At 35.2% G+C, this 19,897-nt stretch overlaps 1 protein-coding gene across 29 annotated transcripts in view; it reads right to left on the bottom strand.

The window, feature by feature from the left end:
* The window catches only part of ZMYND11 (zinc finger MYND-type containing 11), a 113,479-nt gene that overhangs the window by 40,413 nt on the left and 53,169 nt on the right, over window positions 1-19,897 (bottom strand). For 27 of the 29 annotated variants that reach the window (XM_055296295.2, XM_055296307.2, XM_055296311.2 and 24 more), the window contains one exon: window positions 4,024-4,183. In XM_055296295.2, coding sequence (XP_055152270.1) covers window positions 4,024-4,183 — 160 coding nt within the window. Of the gene's footprint in view, window positions 1-4,023; window positions 4,184-15,039; window positions 15,135-19,897 lie in introns of all 29 variants that reach the window. The other 2 variants (XM_055296299.2, XM_055296300.2) reach the window with 1 other exon arrangement.

The raw sequence follows: 19,897 nt of genomic DNA, 5'->3' as shown, positions 1-19,897 counted from the left end.
ATGACCACAAAGATGCTTACCTATTACCTAATTTTACTACAGTTTCTCCAAATGGATGATCACTTATGTGGAGGACTGCAAACGGTGGCTGAGATCAGCATCCCAAAATGCCTAAAATAACTGCAGTCTAGAAGAAGGAATCTCAGCACCATGAGCTCACTATCTCGGCCTTAAAATCCATAGGCTTCCACTTGGATTATTTATAACTATATCCTGACATATTATAGTTAGGCTTTTGTTACATGATTGCTAGATTTAATAAAAGTAATCTTGTTCAATATATGCATATTTCTCAATTGCTTCAAATTTTTAAAAATAAGCATTGAAAAAAGTAGCAGAGGTGAAATAAAAATGTAACACCAACAAACTCTGACTTTTAAATTCCATCAATAATAGGCAGCATAGAGAAAACTACACTTTTGTCTACTTTCTCTTTATCAACAGAATTGTGGAATTGAAGACAAGAGTCCAGACTCTTTGCTGATACAAAGTATCTCAGGAGATATAACTTGTGGGACTTATCAAGATAAATACACCTTTTCCCCACCTGAGTTTACAGCAATTTTTAGAGATAACAGAAAGAAAAAAAAGAGCTTTACCACCCATTTTAAAAATAACAGAACTGCCTAAGTAAAGAATATTTGTAACTTTGACTTAAACGTTTAAAAATAGATAACCAAAAACATCCTATGCCTTCCCTTCCTAAGGCCATATACATCTACTTGTCATGTTCCTTTCTTGATGGATAAATTACAACATACATCTTTCAGTTTAAAAAGTCAAGTTTTTAGAGACATCAAAGTGATTCATCCTATATACAAGGTGGTAAAACTATAAAGCATGGGCCCCAGACTCAAATGCTGGCATGCAGGACAATCTTAGCCCACAGAACACCATGTGCAAACTAGAAAAGATGGCCCTTCCATAAGACACTCTTGTTGTCGTATGTTCATTTATTAGAATAAATGCACTGGTGACTGTTGAATAAATAGGCAAATATACAATGTCTGTGATGTGGATGGGGCTTCCTAAATTGTACAGTTCACATCTGGTGCCCCCATATGCAATGGCCTCCACGCACTGGCCATACATTAAAAAAGGTACACAAAGCTGGTCAGTACGAGATGCATGTGCTGTGCCTAGTGGGAAATAATTATATGTCCTCCTCCTAGAGTGTTATCAGGGCATGAGAATTGTGGCACATGGACAGCCGCTGAGTAGCCAGGTGGGACCCCAGCCAAGGTAACAAAATACACATATAATTTGTCTCATTATTTTAGATTTACACTTTAAATAAAGATCCAGTGTTCTAATGGAAAACCTCTTTACAAGTCTTGTGTTTGAGAATACAGGTTGAAAAGTAAAAAGACCCTGATTAGAATTTTTGCTTGTATAATTAGTAAGAAACTAATGTGCTTTTACTATATCATACACAGGCATTTTTTGTTGTAAGCATATTTATTCATTGGTCAAAAACTTGCTTTGAGTACCTGGTTATATACTTTATGTAGATAATCTCATTTAATCTTTCAAACAATCAAATGAAATAGATATTAATATGCCCATATGACAGCTGAGGATCAGACGCTAAGAAATTTCCTCAAGGTTGCGTAACTAAATAAAGGCTTGAATTGGATCTGAAATCCCTGTTTATTTGTGACATATGAGATCTTACCTCTTTCTAATAAACTACATTACCTCTGAATTTTAAATATTTACATATTTTATAAACCAGGCACAATTTTGATATATTCAGTTGTGCTTATATTATACAGCCATATTTAGAATAAAAATGTTTGCGAGAAAGAACCAATCAGAATTAAACCTGTATACTATATGTTTGGTTTACATATAATATTTCATCTAGACAGAAGAAAAAAGGATGATTATATAAATATATGCAAGAACAACATATAAAAATAAAAATTAGAACATAAGACCTAATATAGTGGTAAAAATATAATGTGCTCATTAACGACTTATTGAATTAAACTAAACAAAAAACCTTCAATTTGAGGAGGAAGAAAGCATATGGAAACGTACCAATCTAAACAGTAAAGAGAAATAAAATCGCTTTTATGAAAAAATGTACACATGATCCACAAACCAAAATCCTATAGATTAAGTTGCACTTACTGTTAATTACTATACAAATCTTGGATATTATCAGTATAGTCTTCTATACTATCTATAAATTCCTAAGTGTTTTAAGATTAGAAATTTTACATTATCTGGATTATTCTGAGTGTATAATAAGGTATCAACAATTAATGGCCCTCCTTTAAATACCTGAGGCAATAGATTGATACCACTTGACATTATTTTTGTCTTGGCACCCTAAGTTTCTTCACTGGCAGCAAAGCTTTACTTTTCTGTAAGGCAACTCAATAGAAAAATTCTTCTTATATAAAGATTTCCACTTAACTTTTCAAGAATACTTCCAGTGCACAAATGAAATTACACCAGTGAAAGTAAAGATTTTTTCTTCCATGTTTTCTGTTGCTGGAAAATGTGAATTTTCTTTCCTGAAGCTTTGAAGGTGCAGATTAAATTGACAAAAACAAAGTTAAAAAAGTGAACAGCTTTTCTAAGTTTATACCTTATCACAGCTGTTGCTGTAAACCACCTTCCCATAGGCACTTGCTAGTTAGTTTACTGCTCTTCAGAAAAGAAAATAAACTCAAACTTTTTGGAAAATTTTTCCACAAAGAACCAATTATAAGATTCTATGTCATTTTTATAACTTTAGATTTTAGAAAATTTATGATAAAACACTCTCAAAGTATTCAATTACTAAATATATCCCTTTCATAAATTAAATCTATAGAAAGAGATTTTTGAAAGGGATGTGTCTGTCTATATCTATAGATAGATTTTTTTTTTTTCTTTTTAAGAGACAGGATCTTGCTCTGTCGCCCAGGCTACAGTACAGTAGTGGCATGACCATAGCTCATTGCAGCCCTAAACTCCTGGGCTCAAGTGATCCTCCTACCTCAGCCTCCTGGGTATCTGGTACTACAGGCATGTGCCACCACACCCAGCTAATTTTTTATTTTTTTGTAGAGATAGGGTTGTGTATTTTATTTTTTTTGTAGAGATGGGGGCTATGTTGCCCAGGCTAGTGTTGAACTCCTAGGCTCAAATGATCCTCCTGCTTTAGCCTTCCAAAGTGCTAGGACTACAGGCATGAGCCACCACACCTGGCCACATCTGTTACATTTGAAACCTATCATCTTAAATGATGTTCCCTTGTAAAAATTAAGACATTTTTTATCAAGGTATTAGAAATAGCAAAATAAAATAAGGTAGGAAGATAGAAATATTATACATGAAATCAATCTTTACGTAAGAAAAAAATGTACTTTGATATGTGCCTCTGAGTTTAAAGGTACATAATGAAAGGAAGTAGAAGAAGATTAAAGTATCAATATTTAAAAGAGGAGTCAAAGTGATGTAAAGAGAATTAATGTTCTGTCTTTCCTATTTGATTTCTGTTCCAGTATAAAAAACCCACAATTGTCATTAGTCAACGTAGGCACTGGCCAAGGGAACTTAATGTTTGGAACTTCTGTACTTTGCCACAAAATTCCTACTAAAGCCTGCCTTTGGGCTGTGATACCATCCTACCTGAACTGAGACTGTTTCCCTAGGAAGACAGTTCATCCCCTTCTATCTGTCTAGATGGCATCAACATTATTTGGCATGGATACATTTTTTGCTAATATTTATCAAAGAAAACACTTAGGAATGCCATGAAGTGTGGGTACATCAAAAGAGCTTTGGTTTGCTTTCTTTTTTAGATTCAAGGTAATATATAGAGAAGCAGGATCTTTGTAAAAGTGAGTCATCTCTAAATAATTAGTAAGGAAAGTATCCATACTACCAATGTAGAGCCTTAATGTTGATAAAAATGTTAAAATGAAACATTAAACTTCTGAAAATGATTTTCTATAGGTTGTATCTAAATAATGTTTAAAAGCTAAAAGTTCACATCTCTATGTTTATCAAATAAAATGTACTTACAATCTCATCTCCTGGCAACCAATATCCTTCTTGTTCAATACCAGCTTTTGAACCTTTGCAGCCCACTGTTAGAGTTTCGACAATAAGACCATCTTTCACAGCTAAGCTCAGCTGACGGGTGGTCTCTTTAGGATGCATACCGTGGACTCGAGACATATACCTGAACACAGAGGAAAAACAAATTTAAAAATCTTTCAGTACTGAAAACTAAAAATGAATGAAAATAAGAAAATGGAGGTAATTTCTTTCATTATGACTTGTATTTATGAGAGTCCTGTTAAGATAAAGAACAAGATAAAGAACAAACATGATAAACAGAAAAGAAAGGAAAAGTCTTCAATACGCAACTCTTCCAATTATCACGCTATTTTAAACTCAAATTCTCCTCTGTAATGATTAGACCAAGATATGTTCAAAATAGTCCCAAATCAGCAAATATAAATCACTTAAGAGGTTGTAGTCAAACATCCCATTTAGTTTTAGCCTCTGGAGCAATTACCACTAACTTCTACTCTACAGATTCTACATTTAGAATTTTATAATCCCCAACCATAGGACTTTAGAATTACAAACATATTTTGTAATACTTTTACCCAAAACTTCGGAAATGACACCAGAGAACATTTAGAAATTACATGAGTGCTTGTCAACATATAAGGAAAGCATGGACGCATGTTGTGATCAGTCAGGCAAAAATGGGATTTTCAGTGAAATATACTTTGAGTCACTGAAGCACGCAAACATTCCCTGATTTACAGTTACAAGGTATTTTTTTAAAATAAAAAAGTGAAATATATCCAACACACCCTGGATCACTGAGAATAATATTGCAGATTCCCTTGTATTCACCAACTACATTCAACTCATGTTAATATTTGGCATATTTGCTTTGTATCTTTTTTGTTTAATAAAGAAATGTTATAAAGTTGGATTTGTGCCATTTTCCACTCTCCTCCAAACAAACCTCAGCACTGATCTCTCTCTCTCTCTCTCTCTCTCTCTCTATATATATATATATATATATATATATATGTATACACACACACACACACACACACACACACACACACACACACACACACACAATGTCAATGTATCTACCTGTATCTCCAGTTAACCACTAAACTTCAAAGAGATCTTTGGATATCCAGATAAAAAACATAGTGTGAGCTAAATCAGACTGGCCTCAGACTTCTCCAGAGAAACATTCCATGCTAGAAGTCAGGGGGGTAATGCCTTATAAGTCCTCAAGGAAATAAAGGTGACAAAACTAGCGTGTTTGGACTAGCTCTCACCTTCTTCCTTCTCCGCCTCATTGTTACAGACGTTGCCGCTGTCAGGGCTAACGTTCTGTTCTCTGATCATAATTCCCACCTCTCTTTCTGTCTTAGTCCTTCTATTAACTGCACTGACAGAACAAGCAATGTTGAAGGGGAAAATGTGCTAATGTCCTCGACGCCCACAGTGCAGAGTCATGAACAACTAACTCAGGGACTGAGTGCACTATCCAAATATATAAACATCACCCTTAAAACAAAAAACATTTCTAAGCTATCTGAAGAAACTCAAAGAAAATGTATTACGTAGTGATAAAACAAAATCATAAAAACAGAAGGCATAGTACGTATGAGAAGACCAAAACCAGACATGTTTGTCTTTTTAGTAAATACAAATGGGCTAAACTCAACAATTTAAAAACAGTGACTCAGAAAGACTGAAAACAAATAGGAAAAGGCATATCATAAAAATGCTATCTAAATGAAGCAGGGGTCAAGATGGAAATGTATAGGATTTGGAAAACAAGGCAAAAATCATTCTTAAAAAAGACAGAGCATAGTTATAATGCAAACAACTATAGGAAATAAATATTGACAGAAATATAAAATTGAGATTTTAATTCAATTCTCTCAGTTCACAAAAAAGTCAACTGGACAAAAAACTAAGTATGGCTATACAAGGCCTAACTAATAAGACAGAGCTATTGATTTATTATTATTTTTGAGATGGAATCTCACTCTGTTGCCCAGGCTGGAGTGCAGTGACATGATCTCGGCTCACTGCAACCTCTGCCTCCTGGGTTCAAGTGATTCTCCTGCCTCAGCCTCCCAAGTAGCTGGGACTACAGGTGCTGGCCACCACGCCCGGCTAATTTTTGTATTTTTAGTAGAGATGGGGTTTCGCCATGTTGGTCAGGCTAGTCTTGAAGTTCTGACCTCAGGTGATCCTCTCGCCTCGGCCTCCCAAAGTGCTGGGATTACAGGCATGAGCCACCGCGCCCGGCCTGATTTTTTGTTGATTATTTATCTAGTTGATTTATTCCGAAACCAAAAAACAAAACAAAACAAAAAAACCTTAGGACAGGTCTATTGATTTATCCTGACACCAAAAAAACACCTTTAATAGGTCCAGAAGACATACATAACAACTGACCACAAAATCACCACAAAGATGACTTGAAGAGATTCCAAAAGTGATACACGCCATTGTTAATCATGATGAAATTAAACCAGATATTAATAACAAAACCAGAAAACCCTCATAAACAACCACTGAGTCAAAAAAAGTTACTTAAAAATTACAAAAGATCTAAATGAAAAGCTGAGACAATGTTGTTAAAAAAAAAATTTGTAGAATCCAGGAACTCCTTTTTTATTTATTTTTTTTGTACAGGGTCTCACTCTGCCACCCAGGCTGGAGTACAGTAGCACAATCATGGCTCACTGCAGCCTTGACCTCCCATCCTCAAGTGTTCCTCCCACCTCAGCCTGCTGAGAAGCTGGGACTACAGCCACACACAACCACACCTGACTAACTTTAATTTTTTGTAGAAACAGGGTCTCACTATGTTGCCCAGGCTGGTCTCAAACTCTCAGCCTCAAGTGATCCTCCCACCTCAGCCTCTCAAAGTGCTAGGATTACAGGCATGAGCTACCATGCCTGGCCCAAGAACTCCTTCTTAGGGAAAAATAAAAGAGGTATCATTACCTAATCTAATCAACAATGAAGACACAAAGCACAAACATACAAAAAAACGCTACAGGGAGACAGCTATATATAAAAAGGAAATTAAAATAGAAGCAACTACTTTGTGCAGTTCTGTGCAAAAATATAAACGCTATGATTTTATAAGAAAATATAAATAACCAAAACCTGAACACAGAATAAAACCAAACCTTTAAAAGGCCAATTTCCAAAGAAATAAATAGAGGAAGTTTGTAAAGAGCTTCCCCAGAAAAACATCAGCTACAGACATATTCGTAAGTTACTTCTGTCAAACTTATAATGACCAGGTAACTCCAATGAGACTCGAACTCTTCCAGTGCACAATCATAGGAAAGCAAGGAATCTAGCATATGTAATGATAAGAAAACCCCACAAAATAGCATAGACAAAGAAAATCAGTGACCTGTAGAAATATTGATATAAAAATCCTACATAAAATATCTGAATATAATCTAATATTAAATATAAATATATAAATATGAATATATTCAAATGTCAAAATAATATACTAATTCTAGGAATTGAAGGAAGATTTAATATGAAGACATTAAAAAATATAATTTACTCCATTAACAGGTCAAAAATAAATTATCATGAAGATTTTGATACACGTTGAAAGGCATTTAGTAAAATTCAATACCTAGCCCCTAACAAAACAAGAATGAGTAAATACTTCTGTAACCTAATCAAGAATATTCAAAGATGTCTGTGGTTGTCACTTTTCCTTAACACTCTGCAAAGGTAATAACCAACATAATTGAACTAGTTATAAAAGTTGATAAGGAGTTTGCAAATCATGTATCTAGAAAACCCAAGAAAATCAGCTCATATGCTTTTTTAAGTAATTTAAGTATATAGTTCAATAAATTCTTTGGGTACAAACTAATTTACTAAGATTAACAGCATTCATATACAGAAACCAAAAAGACAGGTGATGGAAAAGAAGACCAAAACTCAATTATTTACAACAGTAAGAAAAATAAAATTTCCAGGAAGAAATAGAATGACAAAATTTGTCTAAAGAAAATTCTGAGGCCGGGCGCGGTGGCTCACGCTTGTAATCCCAGCACTTTGGGAGGCCGAGGCGGGCGGATCACGAGGTCAGGAGATCGAAACCACGGTGAAACCCCGTCTCTACTAAAAATACAAAAAAATTAGCCGGGCGTGGTGGCGGGCGCCTGTAGTCCCAGCTACTCGGAGAGGCTGAGGCAGGAGAATGGCGTGAACCCGGGAGGCGGAGCTTGCAGTGAGCCGAGATCGCGCGACTGCACTCCAGCCTGGGCGACAGAAAGAGACTCCGTCTCAAAAAAAAAAAAAAAAAAGAAAAAGAAAATTCTGAAATGCTACTGATGCAAAGAAAAAACATGAACAAATAGGAATTTTCATTACAATAAAAGTGGCATTTTTTTTTTTTTTTTTTTTGAGACGGAGTCTCACTGTGTCCCCCAAGTGGGAGTGCAGTGGCGCGGTATCAGCTCACTGCAAGCTCCGCCTCCCAGGTTCACGCCATTCTCCTGCCTCAGCCTCTCGGAGTAGCTGGGACTACAGGCGCCTGCCAACACGCCCGGCTAATTTTTTGTATTTTTAGTAGAAACGGGGTTTCACCGTGTCAGCCAGGATGGTCTCGATCTCCTGACCTCGTGATCCGCCCGTCTCGGCCTCCCAAAGTGCTGGGATTACAGGCATGAGCCACCGCGCCCGGCCAAAAGTGGCATTTCACATTATTGGTACAAAGACTTGATTAATCAATGCAGGACATTGGGACAACTGGCTATCTAACCCGGCAAAGGAGAGGGAGCTCTACCTTAGATTGTATCTATAAATTATAGATAGATCAGATTTAAATATTGACAACAAAACCACACAATTGTTCAGCATGTGTGAAATAACACACACACAAGGAAGGAAATTCATTTTAGTATTGCTGGCAGCAAGAAACAATTAGAAATAATATAAATATATATCTTAGGGGACTGGTTAAATAACTGATAACTGTACCAAGGATTATTATACAGTTTTCACAAGAAATGAAGCAATGTTACAGGTGTTAAGATGACATACCCTCTATATTACATTTTTTTTTTTAAAAAAATCGTGGTATAAGACACTACTATTTCTCAAAACACTGTATAACTGATATGCACAAAAGAGTTCTAGAGCTTGATTCCTTCCAGAAACTGCTGAGAGGGGCTCAGGGAACAAGGGAGGGGAGAAGACTGTTTCCACGGTATGCCCCCTTGGAATTTCATTTGCATCTATTAGCTAGACGATTTTAACTTTTAAAAAAGTAGCTACCATTTACCATTCCTCCAGAACATACAAGTTTCCTGCTCCCATGTAAGCTTGCCAGCCTTACGGAGTTCCTCTCCTTCTTTTTCAGACTCATTGGGGCTCTCCTTGGTCCCATATTCACCCACAGTAATTTTAAAGTCAGTTTGCCAAAATCCACAAAAATAGTTAAATTTCCATAACCAATTTAAGAATATCCACTGATGAAATTGGTACATATGCTCATTTATTTATATATTTTTCTATGTCTTTAATATGGTTTTATAATTTGTATCCATAAGATTCTCACATATCTTTTGGGTTTTTCCTAGATATTTTACATTTACTGTTTTTTTTTTTTAAATGGGATTTTATTTTATATAGTATTTCCTGGTTGGTGGTTGCTGGTATTTATTGGGCAATCTGCTTACCTCTCTTATTAGTTTCAGGTTTGTCTGTAAATTCTATTGGACTTGTTTCTTATCAAGCTGATTAGGACTTCTAGTAAAGTGCACACCATAGGTAGTAACGGTGGGTATCCTTATCTTGTTTTAGATCTTGTAGGGGATTCTTTTAACAGTTCGCCGTTAAACATGACTCTTGAGGATGCTTATTGGTAGACATATCTTATAAATATAAAATGATAAATATAAATGCAAATATGATGCTTGCTATAGGATTTTGGTGCATAACTTTTATTGAGGACGTTTCTTTCCAGTTTGCTAAGTGTGTTTTTTTAACGGCACTGCATTTTATTATTCCCTGATATATTTTTATCCACAGACTTTCACACACAATGGGTTTTCTTAACCAATAAGAAACAACCATAGAGCATGGATTAACACACAACACAGGAAGAGGTCTGCTTTGTTGTTAGTCCTATCATGTTGGGCTCGACTTTCTTATTTTAAGGTGAAATGAAGTCAGTTAAAACAATACATTCTGGTCATTTTGTTCTCTATCTTTGGTCTTTGAGGGACTAAAAAAGATGTATGCCATGAAGAGCAGGCTGGAATCAGGGAGCCCTTTCATAGAGACAAAGGTCGGGAGAGGGTATGGCTGAAGGATTAATCGCAACTAGGACACACAAATGACAACAACACAAAACTAAGTGCTTCCTCCTATACTGATGCACCTTGAGAATATAACAAAGGAGTTAATAACTTTGTTTTCTGGATGGAAAGTTTTGAGTTTAGGCAAATTAGAATAAATAATAACTGATCTAGTATATATTAAAAGTATCATCTAAGGGCTAAGAACATGTGTTCATTATAACGGTTGTGTCAAGAAATACAAGCTCATAAAGTAATGTCTAAATTTGATGAATTTACGTTTTCCTGCTCACTCTTCTATTCTCTAAAAATATATATTGTTATGTTCTCAAGAAATAAGTTCAAAGAGATTCACACCTATTTTTCTTCAAAAGTAAAGCAAAAGGTTAGAACTGAGCCAGAACACTGTAAATATTAAGTAACTAGAGGAGTACTGTGACCCTACTGCGCATTACAGGCCAAATATATTTGATAAGGCTTAAGATTTTCTGGAATTAATAATAAACTCTGAAGGTTGATTTATACAATACCTCAAATATAACAATGGGTCCCAATTCATTATTCATTTTCTTAGATCATCAAGTACTCAGGCAGGTTTGCATCATGTGAAAACATATTTGCTAGTATTCAGATAAAGGACACTCCAGGTCTCTCGTTTTCTTATAAACTTCTTCATCTATAACAAGAACTTTTCTTCTTCCAATAAAGAGAAAACACAGCAATTTGGGTTTGAGATACACTGATAAGTGGCCTTCTAGTCTGCTATTTTAATTTCACTTAATACCGTAAGTCACGTCTAATATTAAAGTATACATTCAATTTCTCTGAACTTTTTCCAATAACTTCCTCCTCCTCTTCTCCCATCCCACTCCATTCCCACAGCTTCCTACCGTTTGGCGCCCAGAGCGCTCCCTCCTCTCCCAGGGTGCGAGCTTCCATGGGATGCTGAGCACTCAAGTGCCTCCAAGCCACAGGCCATAGAAGCCTACACTGTCTCCCCTCCCTGAGATCATTCTGAAAATTCCAAGACAAATACATATATATATATAAAATGTGTGTGTGTGTGTATTTCACAGTAACAGCCGCTGATTATTTAACATTTTTACAAAAGTAAGAAATCTCATGACTCGTAATTTCCTGAAATTACCTACTTTTAAGCCTTCTAACAATGATTCAATCTCAGAAACTTCTGCCATCCATTTGAAATGAATATATTGGAAAATGAGCACATTAATAAAAACAGTATAAAAACAGTCACAACCAGTGGAAGAACGAATCACCACAGAATGCAGCGATGTGTTTTCTGTCAACGAGAAACATAACAAATGCCTGTGATGTCTTCTCATCCCTCATAAATAGTTCACACCACTGTGGAGTCTAGAGGCCTTTTACAATGTTGATGGTAACATAAATTTATTTTAAGTGTATTCTAGGTAATCTGGATAAACACCTTAAGACTTAGGACTGTCCCCCAATTTCAGTACCTTATGGCCCCCTACTGGCTCAGTGTACTGGCTCAGAGGACCGAAAACATCAGAATCACAAAATTTGAGATAGAAATTTAAATGAATATTGATCTAGTATCCCGTCAAAAGATTTTATGAGTATAAAAGCTACGGAAGTGTAACAGGAGGAGATCCAAAATACCTGACTAGATTAGAAATGTTGAATTTCTTTATGACACAAACATCTGAAACTCATTTTTTCTTGCCTCGGAAGCAATTATCACTAATTTCCATTTTGTAAATTAAAAGAAAACAGTAAAATGGAAAAACATTTATGACAAATATGACAAAAAGTTTATATTCTAAAAATGCAAACTAAAACAGGAAAACAATTTTTCTTTCTTAAATCAGCAAGATATTTAAAATAATTATTCTCAATGTAGTAAAGAGGCATCAAGACAGCCATCCTCAACACACCGCTATTGAAAGCACTTTCTAGAAAGCAGTCCAGCATTACACATCAACAGCCATTCTATTTCTAAGTAAATAACTTGAGATGGGGCAAGACTTATGTATTAACAGAAAAATGTTTCCAGCCGGAAGTGGTGGCTCATGCCTGTAATCCAGCACTTTGGGAGGCCAAGGTGAGGAGATCACTTGATCTCAGCAGTTCAAGATCAGCCTGGGCAATAGCCTGGGCAATATAGCAAGACCCTGTCTCTAAAAAAAAATATATATACACATATTTATTATAACATATATTATATATATATGTGTGTATATGTAATATATAGTATATATTTTATATATATTATATATTATATATTTTATATATTTTTATATATTATATATTATATACATTTTATACATAGTATGTATTATATATTAATTACCTATATTATATATTTTATACATTATATATTATATATAATATACATTATATATAATATATAATGTATATTAGATATTAATTATATATAATTAATATATATAATATGTTATACATTATATATTATATATAATATATAATTAATATATTATATATGTATTATATATATACACACACACACAGATACACTAGCCAGGCACGACAGCACATGTCTGTAGTCTCAGCTAACCCTAACTCGAACCCTTCCCTCCCTGCCAAAACCTCTGTTAGAGTGTTTTAGAAATGCTGTGTATTCATCATTCCTATGGGCCAGGGAAGTGGTGACCCTTTTAGAAAATCTGAGGTATTTTCTTATTTAGCCAGGCATGGTAGTGCACACCTGTAGTCCCAACTACTCAGAAGGCTGAGGTGGGAGGATTGCTTGAGCCCAGGAGGTGGAGGCTGCAGTGAGTCGTGATCACACCACTGCACTCCAGCCTGGATGACAGAACAAGACCCTGTCTCAAAAAAAAAAAAAAAAAAAGAAAAAAATGTTCCCCACATCATAAAATTTTATAGTTAAAAAAAGGAACTAAATGTTAATACTAGTAAAATAAGTTGAAGTATATCCACTTGATAGAATACTATGCAGTTAATAAAATTAATGTTTCAAAAAACAGTGCTGTTGCAGGCCACAGTGGCTCAGACCTATAATCCCAGCACTTTAGGAGGCTGAGACAGGAAGGTCACTTTAGCCCAGGATTTTGATACCAGCTGGGCAGCATAGCAAGACCCCGTCTCTACAAAAAAAATTTTAAAAAATGAGCCAAGCATGGTGGCATGCACCTGTAGTCCCAGGTAAGAAGGAGGCTGACACGGGAGGACCACTTAAGCCCAGAAAGTCAAGGCTGCAAGAGAGCTGTGATTGCACTACTGCATTTCTGCCTAGGCGACACTGTCTCCAAGAAAAACAACAGTGGTGTGAGAAAATGCTCACGGTGTACATATTAAGGATAAGATTTATAATTATATATGCATATACATACATACATGCATACAGAGAAAGAGACGGAGGGTGAGAGGGAGAGAGAGGGAGGGAGGGAGGGAGGGATGGGCAAGGGGAATAGGGAGAGAGAGAGAGGGAGGGGGGAAAGGGAGAGAGAGAGTTCTGCTACCAATAATAATTTATTGGGTTGTTCAGATCAATCCTTCCATTGAAAACTAGAAAAACCAAAGAAAATACTAAAAAATAATTCACTCAGGAGCATCTGCCAATTGTGGAAAAGGCAAGTGAGAGGCTCAGAAGCTAGGCAGAGCTTTCAACAATCTCATGGGGACAGGGAGACAAAAACTGTAATTCAGGCGCACCAAGAAAGGGAGCCTTAGCAAGAACCCACAGACTAGGTTGTGATCCTGAAAGACTCTGCTTAAAGCTAACCTAGAAAGAGCTTCGTCCGCATACGCACTAAAAGCCCAGCTTCAATCATGTCAATTCCTGATTCGATTAAGGTGATCTGAAATCGGTGGTCCACCAGACATCATCATCCTAGCGCCTGTATCTCTCTAATCCATATTTCAAATAGATATATGGCACACAATTAATAAAAACACTCATATGGGAGTTGAAAGAACATGCAATATGCAAGTACCTATTTGTATGTAAAGTTCTAGGCTAGAGTGTAATAATCCTTCTTTTCAGTTCTGTCCCACTGTCTAAATACCAAGCACAGAACTACTTAACGTGGACCTCCAGTGACTCTAGGAAAAATGCCAATGAGTGGTGAAATATTTTAGTTTTCATAACACTAAAATATGAACCCTTTTCATAATTTCTATTTAATCAAAACTGTTGAGGCTTAATTTCCCTTATTTCTGAATTAAAAATAATTTACAGTATTTGCTGAATATAGATACACTGTAAAGACTGTATCGGGATTAACCAAAAAATCCCTTCCTTTCAATTATATTTTTGTTAACAGTAAAGGTATTATACTTTTTCTTTAAAAATGTTCTCCATTATGATTACCCCAAATGTTACACTGTAAATAATTTCTTTAGATTTTGATCTCTCTTATTTATTCTGTGACCATATTTAAACTGGTAAAGTAAAACATTTACTAATTTTATAGCCGGCTAGAGACCTAGATACCCCTTCAAATAACAGGCAAAGTTTTCATTTGGGGAGAAAATAACATTTTTACTGTGACATATATAACTACTTATTTTAACAACATTCTTTCCATTTTATAAAAAAGAAATATTTTTAATTTAAAATCTCAATTTCAGCCATTATGAATTACATATTTTACAGCTTGCTTGAATCTTTTTACATTATTAGACCTATCCCCAAATTTTACCAACTTTTTAAAAACTTACTTACCAGTTTATAACAATGATACAACTAATGAAAATGACATATCTGTGTAATGATGCAAAAATCATCATAGGTTCAAGAATAATGTAGTTGTTTCACATCTGAAATTGAAATATATTGTAAGTTTGATAGTCAATTTCCTTTGTAGTTGGAAAAAAGTAAAAGTAACAGCAGAGTACTGTTTTGGCATATTGTTTATTATATAACAATAACATTTCAATTAAAATTGCCTCTGAAATCTCAACCATGACTTCTCAAGACATAGGACTACACTCTGCCACCTGACATGAGCTTTGCAACTTAGAAAATGGTTAACCTTCTGAAAACCCTAAAGATTTCTTTCTGGTTTTAGTACTATTAGAAGTAGCTATGCTTTACCTAGGCAACTGATTTGCTTTATGGACGTTACTAAAATGTTGAGGCTTCTCCTTTGCGTTAGCTACTAGAAAACGGAAAGCCAAATCTGCAACACATCCTCAGCAAGCTGTCGGACTTTAGAGAGGAATAGAAGTCTTTCTTATGGCTCTATTTCATATACTAAACTTTGCTTTCCTTTTCCTCATCCTGCTCATCCCCCTCTGATATATATAACCTTCTTCTATTCTGTATCTTTTTTCTAATTGTCCACAAAATATTTTTGAAACAAAAGAGAAGTTCCAATGAAATACACCACGTGTATGTATTGATACACATACATGAATACAACGCACACGTGGGCACACACATGAACTAAAAGCACTCCACCTTTCATTCTTTCTTCATGATGAAAGGGGGCCTGTGCTTCCTGGACGGTTGCATTTACATGTTGTACCCACAGAACTATTAATAGTTCCCCTTTTATTCTTACCCCAGTTTCAGACATTCTCTTCCCTCCTTTTTCTCTGTTTCCCAGCAGTTGAAAACATGAATTAATCAATGTCTTACAATGAAACAGGATGTTTCAAATTTTTATATTAAAATTGAATTCCAGTATTTAAAATATGTTATACTTTCCTTTTTAATATTCATTTACTAGCCCCAAACTAAATCTAACTTTATTCATACAATGCTTCTTAGTATATTAGTACATAATCTATATTAACACAACTCTAAGACAAAATTTCAATGATTATCGAATTTTATGATGTATAACCTAATTTTGTTGAATGGATTTTCCTTCAAAATAAGTTGTGTAGTTAAAAATTATAATATCATGTCTTTTCAAATTATATACATCTTAAAAACTTCCATTTTCATTTTTAACTCGATTATAAAAAATGGTCATAATAAAATTATATATTTTATCCAGTTTGTTGGAGAAAAAGAATTAAAAGCCAAATAACTTGGTCTTCTCTTTCACTTCTATATAAAATTCCTCTTGATAACACTAAATAGAATTCTACTTACAACAATACTTAGCAGAAAAAATTTTCTATAGTATTACCAGAAATGTTTAGAAGCGAACAGCATGTGAATAATGTAATTTCCATGTAATTAGGATATTCGTTGCATTTTGATAATCTGGCACAGAAAAGTCTTCAGTAGAAGAAAAGAGAAATAGCCAAAAAGAAACAGCTGACTTAAATTATGATAATTACTGCTGAATGAAATGAATTACCTAAAACAGTGGAAGGGGTCATCAACAGACCTGAATGTGATTGAGATATACGTTATCAGGGAACAGTACAACAGTGATTAGACAACGCAGGACAATTAATCCTTCTCAGTTATATGCCCCGCCTTCCTTACCCTTCTGTATCATCTATTTTCCCCAACAAACTTCCATGTCTCCCATTTACTTCTTCGTGGTTTAAATTTTTCAATTTAGAAATTACACATATAAGAAATTATTTTAAAATATGTGTAGTGTGAAGAACAAGACAAACACCAGTTAAATCACCTCCTATGTTAGGAAAGAAAGCAGAAACCAACTCTGACAAAAGCCCCCTAGAACGTGCCCATCCTAGTGGCACTCACCCCCACAGCTGGTTACCACTGTCCTTAATTCTGTGTTCACCATTTTCCCTTCTGTATCTTCATGCTGTCGGCCCCTATGTACACCTATCCCTTAAAACATGCTGTGCAGTGTTGTCTGTTTTTGAAGTTTACAGAAATGGAATCATACTGCATGTATTCTTTTGTAATTTGATTACTTTATTAATATTATGTATCTGAAATTAACTCATTGATGTGTGAGGCTATAGTTTATTTTTACTGTAGTATAATAGTCTGTTATAGAAGTATATGACTATCCATTCTACTGTCAATGATCACTATTATGGTGGCACCGGCCTAATTTTTTTCACAACTTGAACATTATTTTTATTTTTTACATTAATGTTTTAATTTTAAACATATATTTATCAAGTCTTTGCTCATTATTCATTCTTGTATTTCAGAACTTTCACTTGAGATCACTTTTTTCTGCCTGATGTTAGCCACTGAGAACTTCTTTTCTCTCAGATTGTATTTGTCTACAAAAGTCTTTATTTGAATCTCCCTCCTCGTTGAAAGGTAAATAAATCTAGGCTGAGAGTTACTGTCTCTTAACACACATTGAAGCTATTTTTTCACAGTCATTTGGATTCCAGTATTGCAGTTCAGAAGTCAGTTTGAGTCTAACTACCACATCTGTACACATGATGTCTCATAAAAAATCTATCGGCTACACTTAAGATCTTCTCTTTCCCTTTAGTAAATAGTGCAGTTTTTAAACAATACAGCTAAATGTGGATATCATTTTAAATTTGGTCTGCAATGGGCTTCCTGGAATGAGTATTAGTACCTTTCAATAATTTCAGAAAGTTTTTAGCCAGTATCTCTATAAATGTTGATTGTTCCTCATTTCCTCCATTACATCCGTCCAGAACTCTAGATATGCAGGTCTGTGAGTGACCTTGTATCTGGAATATATATAGAGCTCTACAACACTTCAGTAATACTGAAATAAACTAACTCCATAAAAAAAATGGGCAAAGATTTGAATACTTTGTGAAAGAAGTTATAATTGGTCAATAAGCACACTAAAATATGTTTGTATCAGGGAAATGCAAATTTCAACCACCACGAGATGCTAGTATAAATCGAGTGGAATGACTTGAACTTTTAAAAACTGACAATACCAGGTGTTGGCAAGAATGTGGAAAATTTGGAACGCATAGACTGCAGTTGGAAATGTAAAACAGTCACTTTGGATAATAGTTTTGCCATTTCTAATAAAGTTAAACATACACTTATCACACAGCCTAGCAATTCCACTCCTAGGTAGTTCTCAAAACATATGCCTACACCTGTACATGAAAGGATATTGTAGCTTTTGCCATAATTGCCTCCTAACGAAAACACCAGCCAGGCGTGATGGCTCACATCTGTAGTCCCAGCACTTTGGGAGGCTGAGGTGGGTAGATCGCCTGAGCCCAGGAGTTCGAGACCAGCCTGGGCAACATGGAGAAACCCCGACTCTACAAAAAAAAAAAATTCAAAAATTAGCCAGGCATGGTAGCATACACTTGTAGTCCCAGCTACTCGAGAGGCTGAATTGGGAGGATTGCTTGAGCCCAGGAGGTTGAGGCTGTAGTGAGCTGAGATTGTACCATTGCACTCCATCCTGGTTAACAGGGTGAGACCCTACCTCCCCCCTAAAAAAAAAACCACCCCAAATATCCCTCCAGTAGATTAATGAATTTTTTAAATTGTGGTATATCCACACAATGAAATACTACTCAGCAATGAAAATAAATGAACTACCAATATACGTAGCAAATGAATCACAAAACATGCTAACCAAGAAAAGATTATCATGGAAAATAATGTTTCCATTCAAATAAAATTCTAAAACAGGCGAAGCTAATCACAGTGACCGTAGGCAAATCAGTGATGGAAGGGAGCAGAAGGCAGTACAAAGGAGTACAAAGAACTTTTGGAGTGATAAAAACTTCCTGTAATCTTAATTGAGATGGTGGTTGCACAGGGCATTAGTTTACAGAGGAACGAAAGAAAATGACTTCCTCAAGAAAACAAAGCTGGTTAACAGCAGAGCTATTAGTCTGGTTTTATTAAAGATTTCAAGCTTTTTGTTAGAATGACTAATTAGCTGCAGGAAAAAAGCCTACATTCACCTAGCATTCAACAAATATCGTTGAAGACTGTTGAGTGAATGTCACATGCCAGTCACTAGTTCTAGGTGTTTGGGATACCCCATACCCAGAAGAGATCCTTACTCCATACAGAGGTTGCAGGGGCAGAGAGGGCACACAAGTAATGGTACTGCTAATAAATAATTTAACTATATGGAATGCTGTAAGGGCCCCTAAAATATCTCCCAAAAGAGTTTTTGATTTTCAAGTTTAAATCCTAAAGAAAAAGGCAGACTTACTACAGAGTGAAACATAAGATAATAAGGTAAAGTAAATCCTTACCTACCACATAAAAAGGGAACTACAGATGGATTGCAGTCCTATCTGATAATGATAAAACTATACAATCAGTAAAAGAAAATGTAGGGAATATTCTGTGGCCTTCTTAAGGAGAAGGACTTCTTAAAATAAAATTTCAAAAGCATAAAACATTAGGCAGAAGAGATTGAATATGATCATTTCAAAACTTAAAATTTCTGTTCAAGAAATAAAACTATGGAAAAAGTTAAATAAACAGATGACAGAATGAGAAAAGATGTTTACAAAGCATAAAACCTATAAGGGAATTAATGTTTAGAATAAAGAGCACCACCTGTAAATCAACAGAAAAAGGTTAACAATATCTCAGTGGAAAACAGGCAGAGAGTAACAGAGACTCACAGAAGAGGAAACCCAAAACCTTATAAGAACACCAAGAGCTGCCTAAACTCATTAACAGATAAAGAAATGCAAGTTCAAACATCCAAGTG

This window comes from Symphalangus syndactylus, chromosome 10 (genome assembly GCF_028878055.3).
Source record: "Symphalangus syndactylus isolate Jambi chromosome 10, NHGRI_mSymSyn1-v2.1_pri, whole genome shotgun sequence".
In the NCBI taxonomy this organism is placed as follows: domain Eukaryota; kingdom Metazoa; phylum Chordata; class Mammalia; order Primates; family Hylobatidae; genus Symphalangus; species Symphalangus syndactylus.
The sequence above is the reverse complement of the archived record's forward strand: the minus strand, read 5'-3'. Positions and strand labels throughout refer to the sequence as shown.